Source organism: Tasmannia lanceolata, unplaced genomic scaffold (genome assembly GCF_043159265.1).
Source record: "Tasmannia lanceolata isolate RefF3 unplaced genomic scaffold, GAP_Taslan_0.1 ptg000006l, whole genome shotgun sequence".
Lineage (NCBI taxonomy): Eukaryota > Viridiplantae > Streptophyta > Magnoliopsida > Canellales > Winteraceae > Tasmannia > Tasmannia lanceolata.
The window spans coordinates 1,765,861-1,786,504 of record NW_027518683.1 but is presented as its reverse complement, the minus strand read 5'-3'; the positions used below and the strand labels follow the sequence as shown (position 1 = coordinate 1,786,504).

The window sequence follows — 20,644 nt, the reverse complement described above, 5'->3', positions numbered from 1 at the left end:
CATATGTGTGTGTGTGTGTTTAAGTTTATAGTGATAAGAGCAGAATAAAAGAGTGGAGATAAGTAAGAATCAGTCTGGACTTCGACTTTCTACTTGGAAATGGGCAAATGGCCAAAAAAATCAGTGATGTAAGAGACATCACCATGGCAATAGTTTTAGAATGGGTCCCATGGGCATTCAAGTTTTAGGGAAGAATTACTAATATTAAGATAAATAAATCAATCAACACTATCCCAACCCAAGCAATTAAATCTAATGATTCCACTTCCAAAGGGAGAAAATTCTATCTAGATATAACTAGGGGCCATTTAAAACAAACTCTAGTGGGCCGTTTGGATATCAACATTTTAAAATCTTGGACTTCCTAAAAATCCTGGATGAGAAACGAGGGAAGAGACCGTCCGTCGTTTTCTGAGCGATAGAGTAGGAGATCGTCCTGTGTTTCCAAGTTATAGAAATCTCAGGATGGGACAAAATTTCTAAAACCTGATTTCTTACTTAAAATCAAGGATGATGGATTGTAAAATCCAGAATTTTACACCGCTTTCAAACTAAATCCTGGATTCTAAAATCCAGGTATCCAAACAGCCCCAAAAGGTAAAATCTAAAATATACTTAATCACAACACACGAGAAAATTGAAAGTTCTATCTAGATAAAACTAAGGGTCAATTTAAAACACACTCTAAATCTGCTAGAAGTCTACATTACAAGCTAAACAAAAGGTTATCTAAAATCAACTAATCACGGCACACAAAAGAAAGTTCTAGTCTGACTGGCTATGTGGTACAGGGAATGCAGAGCAGTCAACCCCTTGTAGTACACTCTTCTAGCACATATAAGCAGATATCTATCGAGCCAGACAGAGAATCCTGTAGAACTAGAGACACCTGTGTGGAATCACCTAGATGAAAGCTCAACATTTACCTGCAACAAATAGCCTCTTCTCTACCGTGCATATGGATGATACCGACCACTGCTACCATAGCTTCCCCTATTCCCAAAGAATCCACCTCCATAACTGGCACCTGGGCCACTATCATAACTACCACTGTAACCCCTGTATCCCTCGTTGCCGCGGCCATAGCCACCTAAAGCCCCTCCACTATATCCCCCACCAAGTCCACCATACGATCCAAGGCGGCTGGAGTAGCCAAGAGAAGATTCTCGTCTGTAACTCCCTAAGTCGCCGCCACCAAAACCACCATAACCACCACCAAATTCACCAGCATCACCACCGTACCCACCATAACCTCCAAGCCTACTACCGAGACCTCCTGGTGCCCTATAGGAAGGAGGGCCAAATCTATCGCCTCCAAAACCACCATAAGTATCGCCGAATCCACCAAAAATGTCACTGAATGGACGGGCCCTAGAGTCACTACCAAATGATGATGGGGGGTTTGAGGGTTTCTTCGGTTCAGCTTTCTTGATCTCCACCTACAACAAAGCAATAAAATTAACCTAGATTCCATTGTCCTTAAGCTATCTTGAGAGCCTTGGCTTTGGATATCTACGAATCTGTAATGAGCTCTGCCTAAGAGTAAACCAAACCTAGAAAATGAGTTGAACTTGATAGGGTAACATGAAGTAAAATCATTGGGAAATTCCACCAAAAATTTACATCGCCCAGAAAGATGGAAAGTGCAATGGGTGATATGGTAAAAACACAAATCAGTACCCCTGCCGATTGTCTGGGCAAATATTGAATATAACGCACCTGGACACCTGCTAGATCAATCATATTTCCATTGGCTAATAAATCATCTACAACTTGTTCATCGTCGAAGATTATAAAGCCAAAGCCTCGAGATCGATTGGTCGCATGATCGCGTATAATCTGGTGATCCTCCACCTTCCCATACTTGGAAAAGAAGTCCTTGAGCTCACCTATCCAGATAATAATAATAATAAATAAATACATTTCAAAAATAATAAATAAATGCCATAAAAAAGATTAAAAAAAATAATAATAATAATAAATGAGCATGATACACTACGAAGATTGCTCAATCAAACTGCCAAACAGCCCCCAAACCAATGTCACGGGGATTGAAACCATACCTTCTGTCACTGCTGTTGGTATCCCACCAACAAAGATTTTCTTTGTTTTGACATCGTTCGATTGCACAGAGACTTTTGGAATTGTTCTTTTGATTTCAACCTGTCAGCACCAAGAACATTTAGAATGAGGAAGAAGTTCCAAAACTCTTCAAAACTAAAACGAGACAGAAAACATTGTTGGAACAATCGACGCAACTTTAACACAATCTAAAGAAACTAGAAAATATAACCCTTCAACATAAAGATTTTGTGTCAGATTTACCATGGCCTACAGAAAATCCACATCATAGCTGTAAGATTCACTGAAACGCCCGATCATGATTTTCCTACCCCCATAGGTAAAGGAAAGGTCCTTCCCTTTTGGGCCGGTTGTGGGCGAGGATCGTTTCGTCCTCCTATCTACGCAATTCTCTGTCTTCGTTCGTGATCATGTTGGGCGAAAGGTATAAGTAGAGGGGCGGCTGTGAAACGGCGATTCTGGAAAGGCAATGAATATTGTCAACCGCTGCGTAACGTAAAGCAGTGTTCGTGGGCGTGTGCGTAGGCATGCTTACTTCAAAGACTGGCAGATCGATCCTCCTCCGAAAGGAATTGAAAATTCCGAAGGATTACCCTTTTGAGCAGGGGGCTCCGAGTCCTGTGTTGACAAAGATCAGATAGGATCCTGCTGTGCCAGTTCCACTCTGGAGAACAACAACTACTGTGACTTCAGTTCCCTAACTCGCAATTCTACAAATCAGACATGAGGAAAGCAATGACTCCAGATGCATGTCAATGAAACTGAAGAATTGACTATTCAAATTTCAAAGTGCAATGGGATATAAGAAATTGAATAAATTTCATAAATTCCATTGGCGCTGAAGCTGAACAGGAAAACCCTTTGAGAGGCCTTCCACCTTATGTACTAAGAAGCTTCACGTGGTTGACCAATTACCATCCTACCAGCTGACCCTATTTATTAACTTCCTATGAAAACCGACTGCCTGACTTAGGAACAGCATCCTAAAGGTGGGGAAATACCTGCAAAGCCCTCTCACAATCTAAATGGGGTAATTTTCTGTGTGGGGAAGGCAAGAAGGGTTATTTGACCTTGGACAGAGTTACTATCCACTGTTCACGTCGAACTAAGTTCTTTGATAAAAAATACCGCCACAAAATCGGTGAACAGCACACAAGATAATTTCAAGCATAGGTTTAAATTTCCCCAATATGGAATAAATGTTTCTGTTTCCATCCCCACTGAAAAGAAATGTCAATGAATTCCTTCCAAGTCAGTATTTCCGCCGGAATTCTCAAAATTTGACCAAAATTGTCGGAATGATAAAAAAATGGAAAGATGTTATGATTTGCATTTCATTTATGATATTTGGTAGGCAACATCGTTGAATTGCACAACAGAGTAATCATATCTTATCCAGATGTCAGATCGGCATGGGACCAACACATGTCACTAGGTGTTCAATGTGATTAAGCCATTATGGATGGCTTTTATGCTTATGCGATGGTTTCTTTTTTCTTTTTTCTATTTTCGGATAGTTTCTTCCTTTTTTTCTAACGGCCAGAAATTTTATTAGAAAAGGACAGAGGTGGTCAAATAAAAACAAGGAAAGAGGGGAAAGAATATACAAAGGAGAATACAAAAGGGTGGCCTAGTGCACTAGACTCCCGCCATTGCAGGGTCAAGGGAGGGCTAGATGTATACAGCCTTACAAAGGAGAATACAAAAAAAAAAAATAATAATAAGACAACAAGAAGAGGGGAGAATCAAGGGAGAATCAAATCAAAGTCGAGAGCTTCTAATCCAACTCCCAACCTAGCAAGCTTGTCCGCCTCCCCATTGGCGGATCTCCGAATGTGACGATAAAATATACTTGAGTTTCCAACTATATCTTTAATCTCATCAAAATATGAGAGCCATCTAACCAACGAATAACATTAAGGGAGTCCCCTTCAACCACTACTCTGTTAAAGTCTTCACCCACTAGACGTTTGAGACCTTGGTGGACCACACGCATTAGATGTGTAATGGATAACAACCATTAGATGTGTAAACATTGTGCTGGTCATAATTACTAATTACAATAATAACACATTCCAATAAATATCATTCAAAAAAAAAAAAACACACATTCCAATAAATCCATACCATGCTTGAAAATAAACAACCACAATAAGAACACATTCCCATATATCCAAGCCAGGCTGGAAAAATTAGTGGTCACAGATCAAATATTCATAAAAAATGTAGGGAAATGATTTCAGCGCCCCAAGGTTTTGATAAACATGCGCTCCACATGTTTGTCATGTAGTATTTAAGGGCTTTAAGAGCTTTTTGAGTTCCGTAATATTCCTCTAACAGCCCTTTAAATACTACACGACAAAAGTTGGAGCGCATGTTCATCAAAACGTTGGAGCGCAGAAATCATTTCCCAAAATGTAATGCCTTGTAATGGATAGCAACAAGTAGAGGTACAGGTTGTGCCAGTTGTAAGTACAATACGAACACAAATAAAATATTTTTTTGAATGGTGAAAAAAGGTACCAAAAAGGCCAAAAAACCAAAACCAATGAAGTCATGATACAAACAAAAGGAGGAGAAAAAAGCAGCAAAGGACAGATGGTTTCTGCTTAGCTTTTTTTTTCCAAAGCCGTTGGAACACTTTAAAAGAAGATATTTGCAGGTTATTGAAGGATTTCTTTTTGGAATGGTATTAAGGAAATTTATGAAGGCTTAACCCTAGATAAGAGCACGAGAGCTACATTTATAGTGCTAATCCCAAAAATAAAACGGGGACAAAATCTAAAACTCTAGACCAATTAACTTGGTCGGATGTCTATATAAGCTTCTAGCTACATTTATAGTGCTAATCCACCTCAATAGCTGGATGTATGCAAACCTATCAAATCTCAGGGATTGAGAATCTGTAACCTATGGAACTTCAACAAAACTTTGCCTGGAAGGTGACTACAGAAATTTGGGGAAGAAAGAGACCTACTATGGACTGGAATAATCGAAGGTAGTACTCTGAGGACATCAACAGAAGTGGTAACTCGTCGGTGTAAAGGGCAACTTGCAAAAACACTTATTTCAAGAAGGTATTAGGTATAGAGAGTACAAAGGCGACAAAGTAAGAATTTGGCCTGATAAGTGGTGCTCGGAATCAGCGGTTAAAGGCATGTTCCCCGACCTCTTTGGAGTGATCAACAATAGAGAAGCTTGGGTCCAAGAGCGTTTTGGGAGGGAAGAGGGACCTCCTCTGGAAGGCTAGTTTTATGCTTTACTTCATAGGTAGTTGAGTTGGATAGAGTGGCTCACTTGTTAGGTATCCTGGATGCCATGTATATTGGGAATAGTGATACTGATAAAATGGTTTGGATATTTAACTCATCTGCGAAATTCAGTGTCAAGTCCTTCTACCTTCACATCCCTTCCAACCACCTGGCCTTGCACCTAGCCAGAATGTGGAGCATCCCAGCACCTCCAAGAGTATGTGCCTTTGGTTGGACTGCAGTCTAGAACAAGATCCTGATGGTAGACCAAAAGCGTAATCGAAAAATGTTGACCATTGATTATTGCCCTCTCTGTGTAGAAGCAGGGGAGTCTGTCAATCATGTGCTTATGCACTGCAGGTTTGCAAGGGAGGTTTGGTAAAGGATTCTTGACAAAATTGGAATGGCATGGGTCTTTCCACATCAGCTAAGCAATCTCCAAGAGGCTTGGCATGCAATATCTTCGCCCAGGAAAGGGAGAATCTTATGTAGAGCTGCATCATTCGCTTCTATATGGGTTCACTGGAAGAAAAGGAATGCCCGGCTATTCTAGAATGTGACCAAAAGTGTCATCTTTGACTCTACGAAGATTGTATCCCCTATTATCTCTTGGGTAAGTATCATCCCTTGTTTCAGCCAATATTCTAGCTTAGATAGAAGGCATTGGAGATATGTTCCGGTTTGGAAAGGGCGGAGCCCGTTATCCCTAGATGGACCCCTCTAATCCAGGTTAGCTCAAGCTCAACTTTGATGGTTTTAACATTGGCAATCCAGGCCTGGTCGGTATTGGAGGACTTCTTAAAGATGAGGCAGGCGGCACTAGATGGGCTTTTCCTAGCCTCATTGGTATTAAGGTTTCTAATGAGGAGAAAATATGGGCTCTTCTACAAGGAATCCGGATCATTCATAGGGTGAATTTGGACCATCTCATAGTTGAGGGAGATTCCATCAACGATATTAGGTGGATGGACGGATCGCAACCTCCTCCGTGGAGGTTTGCGGAGTCATTTGACGACATCGATGATCGTCTAGCTGATTTTACTCAGAGATTTGCGAGTAGTGAGGCAGATCCCGAGGCACAAAAAGGGGTTAACCGGGCAAGTTTGAAGATGTTCGATTTTCTTCCACCTTGATATTTCTTTTTGTGTTGTACTCTCCCTTGTTCTACTCTCTTCCTATATTTATCTCTCTTATTGCATTGCGGACTTCCTTTTTTTGAAAGGGAGTTTCTTCTTTTATCTAATAAGATGCTCATCATTCAAAAATATGAACAAGAAACAAGACAGGGTAGTCAGAAACAATGAGGGGGAAGTGATCAAAAATCACAAACTCCCTATGGTCAACCCTATGTGATCAAAAGAATCTGCCTCGCTATTGGCAGGCCAGTGAATGTGTCTATAAATGATGGAATGGCCCTCAACTGTTCAATAATCCCCTCAATGGCAACAACGAATCTCCTAAGGTGATTATTGCCATCTCTCACAAAACAAATCATGTTGAGTGGATCGTCCTCAACCAATAAGTTTTCCAGACAAGCCATGTCAACTAGATGAATCCTCCTGCACAACGCCTAGAACTTAGACCTTTGCACCGATATATCTATTAAAAAGCCCAAATAATCTCGCTCAGAAAGCAAAGTTTTAAATTTCAATTTCGTTCATAAATGAAACAGAAACATTTCGGTTTCAGTTCGAAATTTCGGCCGAGCTATTGTAAAATCACAGAAACATTTTGGTAGGAAATCACGGATGAAATCCAAGTAAAGATTTTTCGCTACTAGTTTTTCTTTTTATTTTTGTTGTTTTTTAAAATGTATTAAAGGAATATTATTGTTATTCTCTTACAGTGAGTGGAATTGATTGTTGTTGTTTTTCAATACAATTGATTTTATCATTAAAAAAAAAACAATTGATTTTTGTTAGGGTTTATGTTGAAATGTTCACATTTCGACATAAACTTTGCTTTTTTCGTGTTTCACATATTTTGACTGAAAAATTAATGAAATCCTGAAATTTCGAGCAAAACCTCTTTTTTTTCCAAAGTCAAGTGGATTTCGTTTTAGTGGCAACGAAAATCAAAACAATTCTACCGAAACGAAATGTTTCAGCCAAAATTTAAAACCCTGGAAGGAAGAAACAGTTTAGTCTCCATAGAACCCTCAGTCTACTAGAACAGGGAGAAAGGCCCCACGACACAAAAAGAACCGAAATATGACCACAAGAAAGGTGATATTATCGATAGTTCTTCTTGCTTCAGTTCCCTATAAGATTGATTGAAGAGAGCTTCTTGCTACATAGAAATGCCCTGTGATGTTAAATGTTAGTGCGAACTCAAAGAATGGACAGGGGAGATTGAACGGAAGCACGGGAACAAGCAAGGGCTTACCGCTTACCTTATAAGCTCTTTTTAAATTTCCTTTTCACTAAAAAGAAATGGCCTTCTCCAGAAAACTGCCCCCTACCACGCCCCCCAGAATCACCACGGCCGTCAGCATCACCAAGACCTTTACCCCTGTCTCTGCCCCCTTGTCCCTTAGAGTTAGAGACCAAGGCAGACCTATAAGATGAGAGAATCGGATGCTGCATTACTGCTCTGCGCCGCTCATCCCGTTGAAGTAGAGCATAAACTCCATTCAGCGATGGTATTAGAACTCAACAACTTTCTCAACTAGAAGTATCCTACTTATGTTTGAAAGGGATAATGCTAAAAGGAGGCCAACTAGCAACCCTGTTACAGGCTGTGGCGTATGTGTTTCTACTTACTCGAGGGAAAAAAACAATCTATGATTTGTAGACACGGACACAAGTGTCGTGTGTCGACACGGACACGGTGTAGGACACGGCAAACTCCCAAAATTTAGAAGCAGGTACACGGCTAAAATAGAAAGTACATATAATCAAGATTTGTGAGCACGGATTTGCATGCCGAGTTTGGTATCTAACATGCCAAACCCTAAAATTCTAGAAATAGTGGCACGCTCATACACATACATACAAATAAAGTTGTTACTAACACTTCTAGTAATACATTTAAAAGTGTCTATAGGAGTGTCAACACGTGTGGACCCAGGTGTCGTGTCGGACTCGACACAACACGGGTGTCCACAAGAAATTCAAAGTGTTGGCTGAATCATAAATGTTAACTAAATAAAAGTAATTACATCCAATCATAAATAGATTACAAGGACAAAAAAAAATAAAAAAATGCAACAAAACCTACTTGCTTTCCATTGATGACATGAGTTTCCTGAATAACTGTGTCGACGACCGATGGATCAGCATAAGTGATGAACCCAAAACCCCTCGGATGCCCAGTGTAACGATCTTTCATTATCACGGAATCCGTTATCTCTCCATATTTTCCAAAATACTTTGAAAACGCAGCTAATTCCAGCAGAGGAACAAATTGAAGAAAAAAAAGCATAATCAGAATCCGAACAACACTCGTCCAGAAAAAAAAGAAAAAAAAAAGCAAGAAACAAACCATGCAAACCAGAAATGCAACAATGCTAGAAGCTGAATAGCAATTTTCATAGTTTCCCACAAGTCATGCAAACGAGATCTATGAATCTCAAACACGGCTAACGCAGTAGCCTTAATTAATTCCATTAAGCAAGCAAAAGATGCAAAATAAAAAAAGCCCAAGTTGAGAATCAATGGACAGCCAGAAATATATTAAAAGAAAAATAGACACAAAAATATTTCATAAAACCTAAAAATAGGGAACAATCAGAAATTAACGTAGCTAAAATCATAGGATCAAGGAGCACTATGCTGCCTATATCAATCTGAAGGAACTCTGAAGGAATTACAGGGAGAAAACGCATGGAGAAAATGTATCACTTCAGAAAATCAATCCAAGATAACTCTTCATAACACCAGCCTTAAGGAAACAAAAATTAAACTAAAAAAGGAAAACAAAAATGCCCGAACCTCGATAACAAAGAAAAATGATTCCACCAAAACAATCAAAAGAAACAGGCAAAAAAAAATAAAAAATAAAAAAGGAAATATCTATATCGAAATATGACAAAGCGACTAAACCAAGAACCCTAGAAAAGCAAAACCTCAGAATGTAGCGTCCTTAAAATAGCAAAGAGGCGAAACCAAAAACCCTAGAAAAACAAAATCTCAAAATCTAGCACTTACAAATGGATCGCATAACCCGATAAAACACAAGATCATCAGAAACTGACCTAAGCTCGTATCCTTGTGAAGTCCTCCAATGAAAATCTTTCTGTAATGAACGAAAAGCAAATAGAAAAGACACATCAGAAATCCATAAACAGATCCATACATCGAAACAAAAGGGAAATCAAGATGGTGAAAAACGAACCCGGGGCTCGCTTCTTCGCCCTTGCGGTGTACTGAGGCGGCCTTCGATTTAGATCCCATATTCTTCGCTTTACCAGGATTTTCTCTGCAATCGAAACTGTTGAACAAGATATATAAAAGTTAGGGTTAAGGTTTTGAGAAGGTAAGGGAGAGAAAGACCGAGCAAAGTCACAGAGAAAAAATTAGGGCTTGTAATTTTGGGCTGGGATGGGACTAGGAGTCGGGCTGAAATATGTAGAGGGAGAAAAGAAAGTCACGTGACAGAAGAATGGGGAATCTTTCGGAAAAGTATGCATGAAAATATTTTTTCATTTCGTTCGGTTGCTGACTTCTCGTAAAAAACTTTCTGTGGTGACATCCATGCTCTCTCTTTCTCTCCCTTCCCTCTCTCTTTCTCTCCCTTCCCTCTCTCTCCACTCATAATGACACTCTTGTCTAATAAATGCTTGTCCCCTCCCTTTTCTTCTTCCTTTTTCCATAAAAATTCAATTGAATTTTTTTTTACTAGCAACCAAACGAAGCCCTCAAAGAAAAATTCCAGAGTTAGGAGTTTGCAATTTTCCTTGAAAACAGGCGGATTTAACAATTTTGGGGAAAAAAATCCGTTGTAGATGAGTTTACCAAACATGGAAAATCTCACTTTTTGCCGTTGCGTGGGGTAGAAATGGGAAAGACATGCTTGTAAGTGGGCTATTGATCATTTCAATGGATAAAATCAATTAATCAAGTACTTATGTAGATGAGACATGCTTATTTAGAAAAAAGGAAGAGATACATTACATTCAAGTGTGTGGAAAGCAGTCAAGAACTTCAATATTATCTTTATTTTTATTTGGCTGATAAGCTTGGGTTGATGGACGCCTACCAACAGGTTGGTTGAAGTGGAAGCATGCTTCAAGAGTTCTGTGCAATATGGATCTAATTGCACTTCATGCTCTGCATTTTTTATGTCTCTTGGTCCGCCACCAAAACTTGGCTGGGCGGAACAAACAAGCACAAAAGCCAATCTCAAGTGGCATAAGCAGGAAAGAAAGCATCTCTCCCCTTCATCTTAAAGCAAGCAAGCAAGTAGGAGCTCGTGTGATGCACGAGGGCCGCTTAGATCACTATGGGTTAGTTGCGCTAGTATGGGACAACGTGGTAAGCTCATGTGACATGTGAGTTAGCTGTCAAAAAATATATAACAAGTTGAAGGGAAAGTTTTATAAGACAGTTGTGAGGCCAGCCATGTTGTATGGCTCAGAATGTTGGGCCATCAAGAAGCAGCATGTGCATAAGATGAGTGTAGCAGATTCAGCAGCCCATCCGCAAAATGCCTTATGCGATGGTCTCTAGCAAATCCCTGAGTAGAACTATGGTAAAATATAAAAGCTAAAGCCCTGTTTGGTTAGGCTTTTGATGCCAAGGACGGCCCTTTATGGAGGGTGAGAAACCTCTTCCAAAAATAGTCATGTTTGGTGCAATGACTTTCACAACAAAGTTGGCTTATGATAAGCCCCGAAGCTCCATGTTCACAAGCTACGGGACAAGCTTCCCTAGGAACAAAACTTTTAATTTAATTTGCATGCCGCTATAAATGTGGCTGGGTGATGTTGATCCCATGTGGTGCCCATGGGGCTGAGTTTTTGCAAGGCTACCCTTCAATTTAGCATTCATCTTTAGAATACGTCTTGGGCCAAGTTTGGCAGCCATCAAAACTGATTCCATGGATTATTTGTGGGCCCAACTACGTGAGAGGAATCAAATGAGAAATTCTATGATTAGCGAGCGACAACGCGCAGCTGTGGTAGATGAAAGTACCACCCCTGATATTTGATCCAACAGCAGTATCATGGATGGGATGATGAGTACATGTTTGTACCCCCGCTCATCATATAATTTATAATATAAATATCCTTAAAAGCTACTGAAAAGAAGAAAAATACCTAATTAAAATTAGCAATTTGTTTCCTGATTTTTAGGACCATTTCATGCTCCCCTCACTCCATCTCTCGCCCATCTCTCACAATTGGACCCACGAGTATTCGATTGAATTTTTTTTCCATGGTGGCCAAACATGGCTTTAACCACAATTACACTTGAGGCACGTTTGGCTACCATGAATTTTTTTTCATGATAAATCGGGGTTTCCAAGTGGAGATGAGGGCACAGTGGATAGAAATCAGGAAACTATTGTCTCTGGTGATGAGAAGCTGCAAAAACAGGAGGAAACAGAAAACCGTACTCCAAATCCTATTGATTGTTTGCCGCTTCCCATCCCAGAGACACTAGTTTCCTGTTTTTTTCTTTACTTGTTTTTAGCCATTTCACCCACATCTCCACCTGGAGACCCCCTATTTAGCATTGGAAAAAAGGGAAATGTTATCAGCACTACTTTATTTTGAGCACTACTGTATTTTGACGATCGCACTCCTCACTTTATTAAAAGTACGGTATAGCTCGCACCATAGGATGATCCAAACCGTCCATTGGATAGGCCACATCCTAAACAACCCTCTACAGATCGGAGGGTTAGGATCAACCTATGGACATGATTTTTGGGGCACAACTTATTTAAGTTGTGGCCCATCTAATGGATGGTTTGGATAATCCTATGGTGCGGGCCATACCATACTTTTAATAAAGTGATGAGTATGATCATCAAAATACAATAGTGCTGATAACATTTCCCTAAAAAAAACATGGTAGCCAAACATGCCCTCAAATGGCTAAAAAACTCTATTCACACCAAGCATGTCCCGTATTAGCATGCAAATGCATGCAACTTTGTTACGACATGGGATTGCAATCTCTTGTTTGTGCCATTTAAAGTGCCATTTAAACAATGGCATATAGGGTTTCAAACTTTAATTGACTTTATCAGTTGCTTGCTTCGTGGTGAAGAGAAAGGATAAAGAAAATCTTAGCACAACTCTTTCCGGTAAATCTCCTTACGTTTAGTGTAAATGTGATGAGGAAAGAAGGGTTTGTAGATGCTTTCTTAAAGATTTTAACCGTTTAAACAGATGGTTTAGCATAAATAATTAAAAGTTGCATGGCCTCACCTATTAACAAAGATTATCCTTATATAATAGTTAAACATGCCTTTTGGTGAATTCACATAAAGAACGACTGTGAGATCCCATATCGGAAAGGGAGGAAAAGTTGTTGGGCTATATATGTGGATTTTCCCTCTTCCTATGTAGACGTATTTTCAGCATCTCCAAGGGGCGGGCCCCGCGGAGTGGGCCGGGCACGGTTAGTGCTGCTGGAAAACAAAACCGGGTAGGGTAGATGACCCAAAATCGGACAATATCTGCACAGTGGGGTCAGGGCGTGACATAATAATATCAGAGCGGGACCTCCCATCCAGTACCATCTAGTACGGTGTGCCAGCGAGGACGCTGGGCCCCAAGGGGCTGGACTGTGTAGACGCGTTTTCAGCATCTACAAGGGGTGGGCCCCACGAAATGGGTCGAGCACGGTTAGTGCTGCTGGAAAACAAAACCGGGGAGGGTAGATGGCCCAGAACCGGACAAAAGAGGTTAGTGTTGCTGAAAAACAAAACTAGGGAGGGTAGATGACCCAGAACCGGAGAAAAAAAAGTTAGTGCTGTTGGAAAACAAAACCAGGGAGGGTAGATGACCTAGAACCGGACAAAAAAGGGTAGATAACCCAGAACCAGACAATATCTACACAGTAGGTCAGCGCATGACAACGACTATGCACAAAGTTACCTTTAGTAAAGGCAATTTGTGTAGTGAGTAGTGACTTGATATGCATTCTGGACAGTTCAAATAGAGAACGACTATGCATAAAGTTACTTTTAGTAACGGCAATTGTTTGAAGAGAGAGAGAGAGAGAGAGAGAGAGAGAGAGAGAGAGAGAGAGAGAGAGAGACGGCCGGGTGTGGTTAGTTGGATTTATGAGGCAACAGTCATGATCGTGGTCGCATCCCAAATAGACATCTCATGTGAAAGATAAAAGGACTCCACAAATCAACGCCTTTTCTTTTATTAGGATAACCCTAATAAAGGGTCCCGATGGATCAAGGGCCTAGGGTCATCCGATTAATGTGTTCTCAATGCCCAGGCTTATGGTTGTTGTCTGGATTAGCATATACGATCACGTGAACAACTCAATAAGTATCTTTTATAAGTGGCGTAAAAGTAACTTTCTTTTTAGCATTTTCTGTGAAAAAATTATGAGGTGTTATTGGGCTGGACCCATATGGTAATAGGATCCAAAGTTTACCTTGTAAATGTGGGACTACGCTTGAATTGTTCCTTTTCATTTATTATAGACAACATGAGTTCAAGTCCAGCCATTGCCCCTCTAGATAATCAACAAACTAAAACCATTACATCATCTCTCCGATGAAAGAGTGGAAGACCTCAAAGCCGAAGTTGTAATTGTTTCTAAGCAGAAGAAAAGTGACAGGGCTCCATTTCAAAAAACAAAAGAAAAGTGACAGGGCAATTAAACTTTTCATTTTCATCTTAAGCCTGATTTAATATTCCTTGGCCTACCTGGATAAGTAGCTTTTTTTATTTTATTTTTTTATCAGTAGATAAGCTGGGATTAACCGACCCCAACTAGTTAGGGACAGAGGCTTAATTGAGTTGAGGTAAGCTGAGATTAAACATCTCAAAGTTAAGACAGGAACACCACATGGGTGTGTTATTAGTCTTTTGGATCGTAGCGGCTTTTGGATAAGGGAGTATATAAGCTAATCCCTTTATTCAAGAGATAATACTAATGGAAACACACATCCGAAAGCCCCCTTTTGGGAGTAGTAGTCCCTCTGCCACTGCCTTTGTAGCCCAAACGATCGATTATTGAAATCAAATCAGTGCTCTCTCCTCTCTATTCATCTCATCTTTTGCGGCATCCATCCACATTCATCATTTGCATCTCGCATCATCTTCTCTAAGTGGGTTTTCAAATATACAAAGCCTCGACCAATTGAGCTACAATGCCGACCCCATAGTAGATAGGTAGCCTGACACAATCTCTGATTCTCCGTCTTCCCCTCTTCAGTAAGAAGGGAAAATAACCATATTCTTCTTTAATCCATCTTCTGAAGCAAACAAAGGCAAGCAAAGAAAACATTACAGGTTTTGTACATGGTATCTACCGCATTTAACCCCAAAATTCAAGGTTATTTTCGTTAGTATCAACGAAAAGAACAAGGAAAAATGATAAGGGCATGTTTGGTAACCATGAAAAAAATATTCCGTGGAATATTAGTGTTCCCAATTGAGAATGGAGCCGAGAAAGACCGAGGAACAGAAACTTGAGAAGAGGAGTGGAGAGAGCATAAGAAGTCCTTAAAACAGTAAAAAAAAAAACATATGTTACTTCAAATTGGGATTTCTCCTATTTTCAAGGGCTTTTCAAGCTTCCATCACTCCATCCTCTCAAATCGATCTCTCACTCTGTTCACATCTTTTACAAGTGGCCCCACTAATATTCCAAGGAATATTTTTTTCATAGTTGCCAAACGTGCCCTAACATACTTTTCTAAGTAAATAAACATCAGTGTCTTGTCTTCTCCCTTTACCCGCAAAGACGAGACATAAACAAAGATTAATCTTCTCTAATCCATCTTCCCCATTAGACAATTATGAGCACAAGACAGTGGAGGGATTGAGACACATGAATTATTGGTGTACAATAATATGTAACCTCATAACCCGAAGGCTATTGTGGTAAACAAAACAATAATACAATGGGCTGTTATGGTAACTTGAGTCGTACAAGCGATTGGTATAAAGTATCAAAAATAGGGTGGCTATACCAAATCAACCCCAGCAAAAACAGCCAACAATCCACATTCAAGTCCTAACAATAAATGGTTATTACTTATAAATGTTCCAATGAGATTATTGATTTTTTCCCATTGTTTTTTCACACTATCTAATGATCTGCAAGTTAGGGAATGAAGGGTTGAGATGATGATGAGACGTTATATGCGTGGGCTCAAGTCTAGCCTCTTATGCTTCTCCTAGTCCTTTACCCACAAAGATGAAAACACAGTTTTATCTTCTCTAATCCATCTTCCCGATCGCACAAGACATGGATGGATTGAGACACATGAATTATTGGTTTACAATAATATGGAACCTCATAACCCGAAGGCTATTATATATGGTAAACAAAACAATAATACAATGTGATATCATGATACCTTGCCTCGTACAGACGAAAGATAATTTTCTAAATAAGATAGATTGGTAGAAAGTAGCAAAAAAGAGGGTGGCTAAAAAGAAAGCCAACAATCCTCATTCTAGTCCTAACAATGAATGGTTCTAAATGTTCAAATGATGGCTTCGAGATGGATGATTTTTAAGTACAAGAGGGTAATAACCACTGATCGAATGGTTGTGATCTTCTGATCATCAAATCTTCAAGTATTCTCAGTAAACGGTGGGATTTGCAAAATGGACAATGTAAATCAACAAGCAAATGATCGCCACACTACGTGTCATACATCTATCTATCTATATATAATGTGTGTGATTTGCTATGGCCACCACAGAAGGCATTTCGCGGACCGGCTGTTGATTGAGAGAGCACCCCATTTTTAACGTGATTAGACGTCAAAATCACCTCCCTTTTCTATTTTGTCATTTTGACTTCTCTCCAAGAACTTCTTTTTATCGAAAAACCTTTTCAGTGGAAAATTTAATTGAATTTTTTTTTTCTACTCCTCATGCATGCCATAGGTGCGGCCTATCATTCCACGACACATGTTGACTCGTATTTTTACACCCGGTGGGGCTACACTTGATGTTTTGATATGGTAGGGCCCACATCTATTCCCAAACTCATGCATATGGTGGGACCCAACATTTCACACCAATGAGTGACCCACCATCTCTACCCAAATCCATGCATAGAGTTGGGCGGTTGGCCTCACCATTTCACACCATGTTTTGATTGGGTGGGTCCCACCAACTCCACTCAAGGCCATGCATTACCTCATGTTTTAAATGGGTGAGTCCCACAATCTCCACCCAATTCCATGCATTAGGATGGGGCCTACCACTTTACACCTCTAGGGTGTTCCCACGTTTTACACCCCCAAGCTGCCAAGCATATTATGGGCCAAGAATGCTACTTGCATTTGAAACGTGAGAAACATTCCACAAATGACCAAATTGCCCTTGAGACTTCCTCTCGAGTCTCGAGTGTTTCCCGTGTGTCAACGCCTTGTAAACATCCTGATCCAAACCCAAGGGCATGCATGTCATTTTGAAAAATCTAGCCTTCATCTCCTCAATCACTCAACCCCTAATAGACCAATGATGCCTCTCCTCACCCAAAAATTGTAACAAACCCTAAGCATACAAAACTCATTACATGTGGCAAAAAATGTAACAAACCCTAACATATTCTATGCGTGTCTAAAAAAATTTATATCAGAAGGAAAAGTAAAAAGTAAAAAATAAAAATAAAAAGAAAGCCCCTATGTTTTAGTCCGCTCCTGCCCTCCTCTTCTTCCTTTCTCGGCACTCCTTTTTAAATCAATTCAACCCCCTCAAAATAATTTCACCAATCTTTTCCACACGTTTTATTTTCTCCCTCTTTTCTCCATCTGCCCACTGCTCAATCTCTCAATCTCCTGCAAACATGAGCGGTGGTTTTAGGGTTTCTATTCCAAACAGCGTAAAAAAAACCATCCAAAACATAAAAGAGATCTCAGGAAATCACACAGACGATGAGATATACGCAATGCTTAAAGAGTGCTCCATGGATCCCAATGAAACCGCTCAAAAGCTTCTGCATCAAGGTTTTCTAGATTATTTTTATGTTTGCCCCATTTTCCATTTTTTCCCCCTTATCTTCATGCGATCTGGTAGGTCTGATTATTGCTTTGAGGTTCGATTCGGTGATGGATTTCTGTTTTCTCTGAAACATACGCGGATTGGAGAGAAAAAAAGGGTTTTTGGCTTTGAATCTAGTTATTTTTCTTTCTTCTTTAGAAGAAAAATGGTGCTTAGTACATGAAAACCTACTTTGCATCTGGAAGGTTTCTCCTGACACCATTGCTATATGTCTTGATCGGTAATACTGTATTTTTCTTCACTTTCACTTGAATCCTCTTTTAGGGTTTTGTTAATTATAAGCTGCTTAGGCCACAAATGCAGTGAATTTTTTTTTTATATTTAAAAATGGGTGAAATCATGGTCAATTGAATCATTTTCGATATTGATTGGGTTATCATTGACCGATTTCATGCAGATCTGTTTTCTTAAACATTTATATTGTTGTTTAGTGGAAATTGGCTCGCAACTGTAAATGCTTTCTGGATTTTGTGCTATGAGCTTCATATTGTAGTTGTTGAGCTGAAGTGGCTATTTGAGGCTGTTAGAGTTGACTTAGAGAAATTCATTATTTTACCGAAAATATCAAGTTTATTTGTTTAGTTATTTGGGTGATGGATGTGATTGATCTATCTCCAACAGGTTGATAACCTTTATACAAATATATTTATTTGACTTATTTTTAGCGGGATTAGTTGAATTTCACGATGTCAAAGTTATTTAACAGATCAATCAACCATGACCCAGTTCCTTTTAGCCATATGTAAGTCTCAGAGTAGGGGACCCATGTCTGTTAGTTTTTCAATCATTGATCTGATGGTAGACTGGAGAGCTTCAATGATGTACGTTAGCCTTCCAAGATTATTCAAGAGAAGTGTATGTATGTTTGAGAATGTTGGAGTCAAAATTATAAACCAAAATCAGCTGAGACACTGTTAGTGAGTTAATAAGAAGCAACTATAATTGTGAATCAATGAAATGATAAAGTAGTTACCGAGTTGAGAAATGAATTCAGGAAGCGAAACGTGAAACAAAAGCGAGAAACACAGGAAACAAATAGAGGAAAACGAGAAACGAGAAAGCGATAGAATATAATATAAGAAACCCACTGAGAAACGTCGTAGGAAACATGTTAGAAATGTTTCAGAAATGATAGAGAAATGTCAATGGAAACACGTATGAGCAAGGTAAACATGAAATATGTGTTTTTATAGATTTGGAATTTTTTAATTTCTAATTTCTACGAGCTTTTGCACATAAATACATGAATTTATAAAATTTTCAAAATGTTTACTTAAATTTGAGGGACACAGATAATTTATTCATGTTCTTTGCATATTTGTTTTTTAGCATAATTTTTTTTCGTATTTCTATTTTATTAGTATATATACTATTGTTTTTCTTTTTAATGTGTATTCCATAGTTTTTTTGGTGTGATTTCAACATTTATGCACGTTCCACATATGTTTCGAATGCATTTCCTATAAGCTTCTTATGTGTCTCAAATATGTTTCCCATGCATTTCCCATATGTTACATAAATTTTTTCCCTTTTTTGTTTCATGTTTCGGAAACGTTTCCGGGAAAACGAATTTCCCATCTGCCCTAGACTTTTTCGACAACTATGCAGATAAACTGAGCTATCCATAGGCCATCTAGCAGACTTGATTTGATTCACTGACTATCATATCATACTCATGTCAGTGATATGCAGCTTATGAGAGGCTTCCAAATCTGTGAACTTGTAAGAGGTTTAGGTGAATTAACCACTCCTATACAAATTACATTCAACTGCCATCTCGGTTGGGGATCAGGCTGATAGCATATTGTAATAGAATTGATTTTAAATCTTTCGCAAACCAGCCCAACCAAGACTAGTATAGCAGCAACTCGCAACAGAAGTAATGACCAACTTTAAATGATAGAAGTTCTTTATTTACCCTTTAAAAAAAAAAGTTCTTTTACTTGTTACCATTTAAAAAAAGTTCTTTTATTTGTTAACCTTAAACTCAGTAAAATCTGAAATCTGATGCGTGAGTGAAATAGTTTATCATGACCGTGGCGAACAGAATTGTGGCAATTGTCCCACAAAACTCAGATCTCAACATGTGGTGAACCAAACTTGATCTGCCGAATGTGTGCAATTCTCACATTTGTGTCTTTATCTAGACTAAGAATTTCGTGGAATTTCCAGAAATCAATTCTATAATTCTCAGTTACAAACTAACAAAAAATGAGAAACCATGTGACTGCCAGCAGCTTGCTTTACGAATTCTGTTGTAGCAGAATTCTGCTACAAGATTGCTCAATTTTGGTTTCTCCAGCTGAACCGAAATGCTTGTGAATTCCAAACTGAAATCCTTGAATTTGGTTCCAAAACATATCAAGTGAATTGGATTTCAGATATAGAAGGATATATTTCGATTCGAATGCTGATTCAAATAACTGTGGTGATGGAAGGAGATATTTCGATTCTAAAGCTGATCAGATCTCAATTATATTATATTTTAATTGTCTCTGGTCCAAAGAGCTACTTACAGATCTGGTACATCCTTTTCCCTTAACTGATTTAAGACTCAAAAGTCAAATACACTTGTGATCTCTAACCGAAATCTGCTGAGATCCAGCTTCTAATGCAACTAAATTCACAAACTTCCCTTGGATTTTCATATCTAACCATATGTGGTTTGCGAACTTTCTAGAACCACATATCTTAATACAAATCCAGCCGCAAACATTCCACTCAACAACTATCGGCTGTGAATCTGGATTTTACGACTCTTTTTCCAGATCTAAAGAAAAGAATAAGAGAAAAACTTACAGAGTTCTAGGTCCGAAACAGAGATCTGCTTCAAGAAGCTCTTACTGCATGAATTCCAATGAGAAAACACTTGAATCTACAGAAAACTTGGAGCTTCAACTTGAGTTCTAGCGAGAGGACACGGACTACAGAAATAATAGAAAGAACTGAAAATAATAGAACACAAGCCTACAATGCTCTTCTTTTGTAAGAAAAAACTCTCACCAGAAAATTTCTGCCCAGCAGAAAATTTTCCCTCCCATAATCTCAGATCTAATCTCCTATTCAAATTCAAGGTCTCTATAAAATGAAAGGACTTAGGCAGCCTTCTACAACTAACACTAACTACTACTAATGTAAAATGACAATC

At 39.0% G+C, this 20,644-nt stretch overlaps 2 protein-coding genes across 2 annotated transcripts in view; one reads left to right on the top strand and one right to left on the bottom strand.

The window, feature by feature from the left end:
• Nucleotides 1-635: 635 nt before the first annotated feature.
• Nucleotides 636-9,896, bottom strand: LOC143879211 (heterogeneous nuclear ribonucleoprotein 1-like). Its single transcript, XM_077381453.1, has 6 exons — nucleotides 9,669-9,896; nucleotides 9,529-9,569; nucleotides 8,553-8,716; nucleotides 2,064-2,163; nucleotides 1,720-1,889; nucleotides 636-1,439 (listed from the first exon to the last, which is right to left on the bottom strand). The coding sequence occupies exons 1-6, from the start codon at nucleotides 9,725-9,727 to the stop codon at nucleotides 948-950; spliced, it is 1,026 nt and encodes a 341-aa protein (XP_077237568.1). The 5' UTR covers nucleotides 9,728-9,896; the 3' UTR covers nucleotides 636-947.
• A 7,245-nt stretch (nucleotides 9,897-17,141) lies between these two features.
• LOC143879210 (flocculation protein (DUF1296)) overlaps nucleotides 17,142-20,644 on the top strand; it is a 28,274-nt gene continuing 24,771 nt past the window's right edge. Inside the window, exon 1 of the mRNA XM_077381452.1 lies at nucleotides 17,142-17,441. Within this exon, the coding sequence (XP_077237567.1) occupies nucleotides 17,282-17,441 (160 nt within the window). The 5' untranslated portion in view covers nucleotides 17,142-17,281. The remainder of the gene's footprint in view (nucleotides 17,442-20,644) is intronic.